Source organism: Lolium rigidum, chromosome 1 (genome assembly GCF_022539505.1).
Source record: "Lolium rigidum isolate FL_2022 chromosome 1, APGP_CSIRO_Lrig_0.1, whole genome shotgun sequence".
Classification (NCBI taxonomy): Eukaryota; Viridiplantae; Streptophyta; class Magnoliopsida; order Poales; family Poaceae; genus Lolium; species Lolium rigidum.
Genome location: NC_061508.1, coordinates 127250618 through 127258271, shown reverse-complemented (window position 1 = coordinate 127258271; position 7654 = coordinate 127250618). Strand labels below are relative to the sequence as shown.

The window sequence follows — 7654 nt, the reverse complement described above, 5'->3', positions numbered from 1 at the left end:
CAGCAAGTTGATGTTCTCGTCCCAAATCTTGGTTGAAAAAATCGTTGGCATGGGATTCAAGCCCGCATCCAGCAATACATCGTGGGTTCGTCTTGTAATAAGCTTTAACAATCAGGTCTGTGGACGTATTGAAGAAACTTTTGTACTTCTCTATTTATTTATCTATTTTATTACTCTCTCGGATCCAAACAATTGAGTACAAAGGGAACTGATGAACCGGGTTAAAACGACGAACCAACAGCTTTGTTTTACGAAAATTCCATCGATCTATTAATAATCACCTACAATAGTACAAATAACCTAAAAAGTAACAAAAAAAAGATACTTGGACCGATTAGAGACAGTAGCACGAGCCAAAGGCTCGCCACTCTTGTCGCTCCTCCATCACCTAAGCTGGACAAAGCATATTGTAGTAGTGCCTGTTGTAGTAGATAGACGAAAAGTCATCATGCTAAGATCCTAAAAGACTAGCGCGCCGCCGCCTCACCATCGTGAAAAACACAAAAAAATCTTTAATAAAAGGAATGGAAACTCCTAGCCGGGGAGGGGTTGTGGTACGCCACACCTCCAAGGCCCCAAGGCCACCGGAGGCGGAGCGGACCGACAACATCGCCGGCGAGGAGAGCTGAACACTAGATGGGTTTGTGGCCGCCGCCTCTGATTGTTGAATCGATCTCCTTGTCTTGAATCAGCTTCTCACGATCCACCAAATTCACTCGTTCGAAACCATTGCCCCAACTCCCAAATGCAATGACAGCACACCAGCACCCAAATGTGGGAACCATGGCCGATGTAGATTAGGGAGGTGAGGGACTAGATGTGAATCCTTCACCCGCCTATAGTCCCAGGTTGCAATGCTCGGGGCAAGCAGCCATCGGGATTTCATTAGTATCTCTTTGTAGAGCATTTGGACATATCAAATTTTGTCGTTGATCGTCGGGGGTTCATTAATATTTTTTTGGAAGTTCCTAATTGCTAATTTGCTATCATATCTAATATGAGTGCATATGGGCATTTGAATGGATTGCAAAGTTGCAAAGTTCCGATTTTTTTTGCGAACATGTGAAAATTTAATGTGTTCTCAACTTGTGAGGTAATGAATTAGGAAATATTGTGAAAAAAAAGCTACATCATATGATGCTTATATTTGTACAAGGAAAAATTGAGTAGTGTTACACAGCGCCCAGTCTTCGAAAAATTCATGGGTCCGCCTCTGGACTTTAGTTACCTCCTCGCACACGACCATTAATATTCGTGTTCTACAGATTTTATCATTTTATATATTTATATGGTAAAAAATCCGTGTTCTACAGATTTTATTTTTTTTCCTTTGATAGAAACGGAAAAGAGAAATGAGAATAGTGAGCTATCACATATCCTGATTCAGAGATGGATAACACAGACAAAGGTGTGCACCTACACACGGGGATAGAAATACAGTAACAAGTAGGTCTATCTCCACTTTTTGGTTGAGGTGAAACTATCACATATTCAGCTGCAGCACATAAGTGGATACATTGTTCCTCTGAAGTCTTCACGTTTTCCACTGCCACACACTACCTTGTTCCTCCAAAGTCGTGGAACATTCTATGTTTTCTCTACAAAGTCGGCTCACGTCATGCGTCACTAGATCATGTTCTCCTTTTCTGGCTTTCACCACAAGCACCTCAGCGGCCAAAGTCGGCTAATTATGTTCTGCATAAAAATGTCGGTTTGGTGGAGAGCCTGAGAGGAGATAATAGCGTGGGAAGGTTAATTACCTTGTCTAGTTTTGAATATGAGTTTTGGAGCCAAACTCCATTTTCTCCGCAGGAGTAGCGTCAGTCTCCTCCCGTTTCCTCTTCCGTCGCCATAGAGCTGGGAGGCTGCGCAAACTACGGAGCCATGGCGCGGGCTAATTCATGACGCCAACCGCCACCGCCGGCGGCGAGTGCGACGTCGCGCCTGGCCACAGCCGAAATCCGGTAGGAACCAGGCGCTTTTTAGCAAGTTTAGGCGTACATTCCCAAGGCAGGATTGGAGTCTCAGCCACGCCACGCAAATCCGATTAGGGAGGCGCTGCGCCAGCGAGGTGCGAACTGCCTCGTCGGCGTCAGGACCCGCGCACCACGTCCACGTGTCTCCGTGCAGCACGCCGCTGCTGCTATAAAATGCGGCCTCAGTCCTCACCGGGAACATCACACTTCGCTCTCTGCTTTCTCCCTTGATCTCTCCAGCTAGCTTGTTCTTGAGGTGGCGATGGCTCGCTGGTGGGTGTGCGGACTCCTCTCCCTCCTGGCGGTGGCCGCGGTCGCTGCGGAGGGGAGTGCGGAGCCGCTGATTCGGCTGCCGACGCAGGATGAGCATGGCGCTGCTCCCGCCCCTGCCCCGTCGGCGGAGGAAGGGATCACCAGGTGGGCCGTGCTCGTTGCGGGCTCCTCCGGCTACGACAACTACCGTCACCAGGTGAGACAGACTCCGGCTTTGGAAGCTTCAATCTCGTTACTTCCGAACTAGGTACTTGTTCCAATATTTTCTCAGTTCTTTCATCGAGCTCGTCGGGCTGAAAATGCTGCTTCAGCTGTAGTATCCTTTTATTCCAGTTCTGTAGTTTTGGTTCGCTGCAGCAGAGGGTTAATCTCTGCTGGTTTCTGCAATGTGTGGGGTGTATTGGTTTCTCCTATAAACAGCTCGAGACATGTTCAGTTTCTTAGCTGTAACTGGTGACCCGCTGGGGTTACTTTCATCAAGCAGGACATGAGCTCTGTCTAAGTTCATAGGAAAATGTAGGGCGAGACAAATAACTGGAAAAGAAATTTGTTTTGGTGAGGGCCATTTGGGGCAACTTGTTTTATAGGTTATGATCAAGATGACTCAATGCTGCTCTGTATATGAAAAATTGATGGGACGTGCTTGGTTAAAATTCGATCACTAAGCAATTCTATGGGTGCTTGCTCAACGTTGTGGTGTTCTTGATGCACGACAGGCCGATGTGTGCCACGCCTACCAGATTCTGAAGAAGGGAGGACTGAAGGAGGAGAACATCGTGGTGTTTATGTACGACGACATCGCCAATAACCATGAGAACCCAAGACGTGGAGTCATCATCAACCATCCTAAAGGCAAAGATGTTTACGCCGGTGTTCCCAAGGTATTATCTGGCTGTGTTCCATTTAATTTAGTTTCAAACAAAAGTGTGCACGTAATTCTGATTCCAGACCTTAATATCGATTGTACTTTTTAATCGGAGAATGATTGGTAGCTTTAATACTGTTGTATTTGACGTGCTGCAGAATGCATGTTGTTGTATTCTAGACTGATCAATTTTAACGTCCATCGCAGGACTACACTGGTGACCAGGTCACTACTAACAATTTCTTCGCGGTCCTCATGGGCAACAAAACTGGGGTTACTGGAGGAAGTAGGAAAGTGATAAACAGCAAACCGAATGATCACATCTTCATCTATTACGCGGATCATGGGGGAGTTGGTTCTCTTGGTGCACCCTCCCACATAAATATTACGTATCATTTACCTGATTTACTTGTGAAACGTAGCTAACCTTAAGTTTGTAGGTATGCCCAACAATCCATTTCTTTATGCTGGCGACTTCATTAAGGTGTTACGAGAAAAGCATGCTTCCAAGAGCTATTCAAAAATGGTATCATGTTATTTTTATTTTCCATAGGAAAACAATACTACTCTTGTAATTTTGCAACAGTGCTCTTGATTAGAGTCTTATCTGTAATTTTGCAGATAATATATGTTGAAGCGTGTGAAAGCGGCAGTATGTTTGAGGGTATAATGCCTCAAGATCTCAATATTTATGTTACAACAGCAGCCAACGCAGTCGAAAGTAGCTGGGGAACATACTGCCCTGGGATGAATCCACCACCTCCTCAGGAATACCTTACCTGTTTAGGTGACGTCTACAGTGTATCCTGGATGGAAGACAGGTAATTAAGCATCGTGAAATATATCATGCTATGCATTCTGTACCTTATTTTTTTCAGACATCTCATAAAACCTACTTTGCAGTGAAATTCACAATCTAAAGAAGGAAGCGATCAAAGATCAGTACGAGACGGTAAGTCTCGAGTACACTTTCTTCATTCTGGTTAATTAGTGGCATCAATTCACTGCTTTCCTGGGCAGGTTAAAAAGAGAACCTCAAGCTCAAATAATAACTTAACTGGTTCTCATGTCATGGAGTATGGTGACAAGACATTCAAAGACGAGAAGCTTTTCCTTTATCAAGGCTTTGATCCTGCAAATGTCAACAACACAAACAGGCCGCCTTTGCCCAGCCTGGCGGGTGCAATCAATCAAAGGGATGCAGACATTCTTTTCATGTGGAAGAAGGTAAAATTTTACTTGTTTCTTAGGTCTCAGTTAACCAGTTATTTCCTGTCTAGTTCGTATATTCTCTGACCCATCACCTTGGACCTTTGCTTCTGTGGTTACTAGCTACATGTAGAACCAGGCCTTGCTGCTTGAAACAATGCATCTTTCTGTGTTATGTTTTTTTCATGAATCCTTTGTTTTCTGCCCTGTGTTCTATTTTGCCAAATTTGTATGCTAATGTTATCTTCTTGCTTTCAGTATGAGCAGCTAGACAGGGGATCGGAAGAGAAGCTGCGGGTTCTGAAGAAGATCAAAGAAACCGTGGCACACAGGAAGCACCTCGACAACAGTATCGATTTCATTGGGAAGCTTGTGTTTGGATTTGAAAATGGGCCTTCAGTGCTTCAGGCTCCTCGAAGCTCCGGCCAACCAGTAGTCGACGACTGGGATTGTTTGAAGAGGATGGTAAGTGTAATACTAGTTCCCTATTTCAATCCCTTAGAGTTTCTGATGTTGCTTCTACATCCACGTTCCTTATTTGTCAGGTGCGCGTTTTCGAGTCCCACTGCGGATCACTTACCCAGTATGGCATGAAACACATGAGGGCGTTCGCAAACCTCTGCAACAACGGCGTCTCCGAGGCCGAGATGAAGGAAGCAAGCGTCAGCGCTTGCGACGGGTACAGCTCGGCGAAGTGGAACCCGCTGGTTCTAGGCCACAGCGCCTGATCCGCTCGCTGCAGTACACGGGAGCAACAGCGAATGCTCCAGAGGTTCCTAGACCTCCTAGGTGTACATAAATACCATTAGTCCATTATACCATATGATTGATACAAGAAACCACCCAACAGTGCGTCGATCTCTTGTATATGTGTTGGGTTAATCAGTAGTTCATGGTCTTGCCTGTGTAAATCAAGTTTGACTGCAATCAATTGAAAGGCAATGATCATGGGAAAAGTCTACGAATATTGTTGCATGACAGTGCCCTCTGATTTGGTACCAATCAACACGTGGGTCGATATTAGTGCACAAAATTGATGACCCATAGTAGTGTAAGGCAGTGATCGTCCTACAGGTGGGCAAATACAATTTTCGGCACCCCTTCTTCATGGAGGTTATGATCACCGCTAGTTAGCACATTTGGTTCTACATAATGCTAAAATCTTCAGACAGAAGAGGCCTACCTTTGCAAGGTGGAAGTGCAACTTTGCTCATGACATATATCTTCTTAGGCATAGAAATAAAGCTAAGCATCTTGATGGCTTCAAGGATTGGATTACGTCCCTTCCTTAAGCTAGTATTCTCGTACATAGGTAGGTCCACTACTTTTTCTCATTTTTTGTACATATAACCTTGTTGATGAAATAAATTTTGTTGTGGGGCTATTGCATCACAGTCCAGGGTAAAAAAAAGGCAATAATAACAAGGGAGTAATTCTTGCCAAAGTTTTAGGTCTTCAATTATTTCTTAGACTCGTAGGCCTCTCCTCGTTCATCTCACCTCGTGGTTGTCTTTATCTTAGAACTAGCAAGGTGGCCTTCGTAAATACGAGTGCATCATCTTTAATAGACCAATATTATTAAATATTTAATTTTTCAGATGCAAAAACAATTCCTTTCATTTACCATTTTTCTTTTTGTTGCAAAATACACCATCTCTTACACAATTCTAATAAAAAAAAATTGAACCAAAACTAGTACGAGAGGCTCCTACTATGGTATTATATTAAAACCACAAATTTACATCATCTCGGGTGCATACACCCACTTTACATCAGATCACTAAATAAATTTGACATGGATACATTTCTAAAGATATAACATCTACAATAATATTTCTACAAAATAAAGAATAAATATGATTTTGTATCTTCCTTTTTCTCTCTAACCTGCTTACACAACAAAGTGTTGAGTTGCCATGACATGAACCAAACTAACATGCATGTTCTCTCTGCAAAAAAAAAACTTGTATGGCTGAGATTCTTCCACCACACTCTTTTGCATCTAATTTCTACAATCAAAGCTCCTTTCTTACTCCCTCACCAATGCTCATGTTGGTGCCTACTAACGTTTTAGCCGTTTGTCATCGTTTCACCTCTCGAGAATTTTTTTATCACGACAATACTAACTAAGTGTATACAAGGCATAAGATGTTAAAAAAACATCTCATTGGCTATAGTTTTATTATAGGGGATCAGTCGTTACATTCATAATATTAGACTAACATTGGTGAGTGTGGTTAGGACTAACATGTTAAATCAGACCTATAGTACATCTATTAATTTACATATAGAATTGTAAAATTTTATCTTCTAAGATTCTTCTAAATTTAACTAGGATGAGCCATATAAACTTTGGATACTGAGTTCAACTCGTGTTGCCAGCCAGTCCAGAACAATGTGGCTAGCTTCAAAATATTTGATTGATTAAAATCAATAAATGAACATTATTCTTTACGTATTCAGGAATATAACTTCTTGAATTTGATCAATCCTGCCTTATAATAAGATGAAATGATTAAGTGCAACGATCATTTTTACAGGATAATAGATCGGAATGTGGAGTTAAACTTATGTTGTGAATTTGCACCATTTATGTGTGGTACTATATCTGAACATGTAAATAATATTAACTATTAGATCAGTGGCAGAAATTTTATTTATTATCGAATTTTTCATTTTTTATTTGATCTCCATGTACTTTTTACCTTTTATGCTACCATATGTTCAAGATAATTTCTTATATTTCAGTTCAAATAGACAGGTTTGGGTGATATATATATCCATATTTAGAGTAAACAAAATTAAGAATAACTAATAAGTTTAGGTAAAAACACAAAAATTGATTGTACATGCCCTTCTTATTGTAGCCAAATTGACTTGTTGAGTAATCAACGATGTACCTGCCTGATTGATGAAGTTGAAAGGATCACCCTCTCGCCCCGCGTGGCGAGGGGGGGGGGGGGGAGGACCCTAAAAATACCAGCACCGCTAGCCCTTTGTTGCCGGCGAGGGTGGGGTCTGCCTCACTTGGAGGAACAGAGCGGGACAACTCCTCCATGGTGTGGGTGTAGTGTGGTTGCCGGGAGCCACGTCGCGGTGGCACTTCGGCGCAAGCAGCGCGGCGGGAGACATGGAGGTGGTCTGCACCTCCGGGTTGGTGGCTTGGCCCCCAATCTTTGTTGGCAAGGGGTGGGTGGTGCGAGATGCGGAACAACCTGCCGATGTGGCGGCGATGGTTCTCGACAGCTACATCGAGATCCAGTCGTTGCCAGGTGTGGATTTTTGTGGCTTCCGGTGAAAACCGAGATGACCATTGTTGGCGCTGCTTGGC

The 7654-nt window shown here is 43.1% G+C and overlaps 1 protein-coding gene across 1 annotated transcript; it reads left to right on the top strand.

Annotated features, from left to right (window-relative positions):
- The first annotated feature begins 2226 nt into the window (after positions 1 to 2226).
- Positions 2227 to 5284, top strand: LOC124682019 (vacuolar-processing enzyme beta-isozyme 1-like). Its single transcript, XM_047216788.1, has 9 exons — positions 2227 to 2445; positions 2966 to 3130; positions 3322 to 3478; positions 3555 to 3640; positions 3736 to 3935; positions 4018 to 4066; positions 4135 to 4341; positions 4582 to 4788; positions 4869 to 5284. Exons 1-9 carry the CDS (start codon positions 2239 to 2241, stop codon positions 5049 to 5051), a joined length of 1461 nt encoding a protein of 486 aa, XP_047072744.1. The 5' UTR covers positions 2227 to 2238; the 3' UTR covers positions 5052 to 5284.
- The last annotated feature ends 2370 nt before the right edge of the window (positions 5285 to 7654 follow it).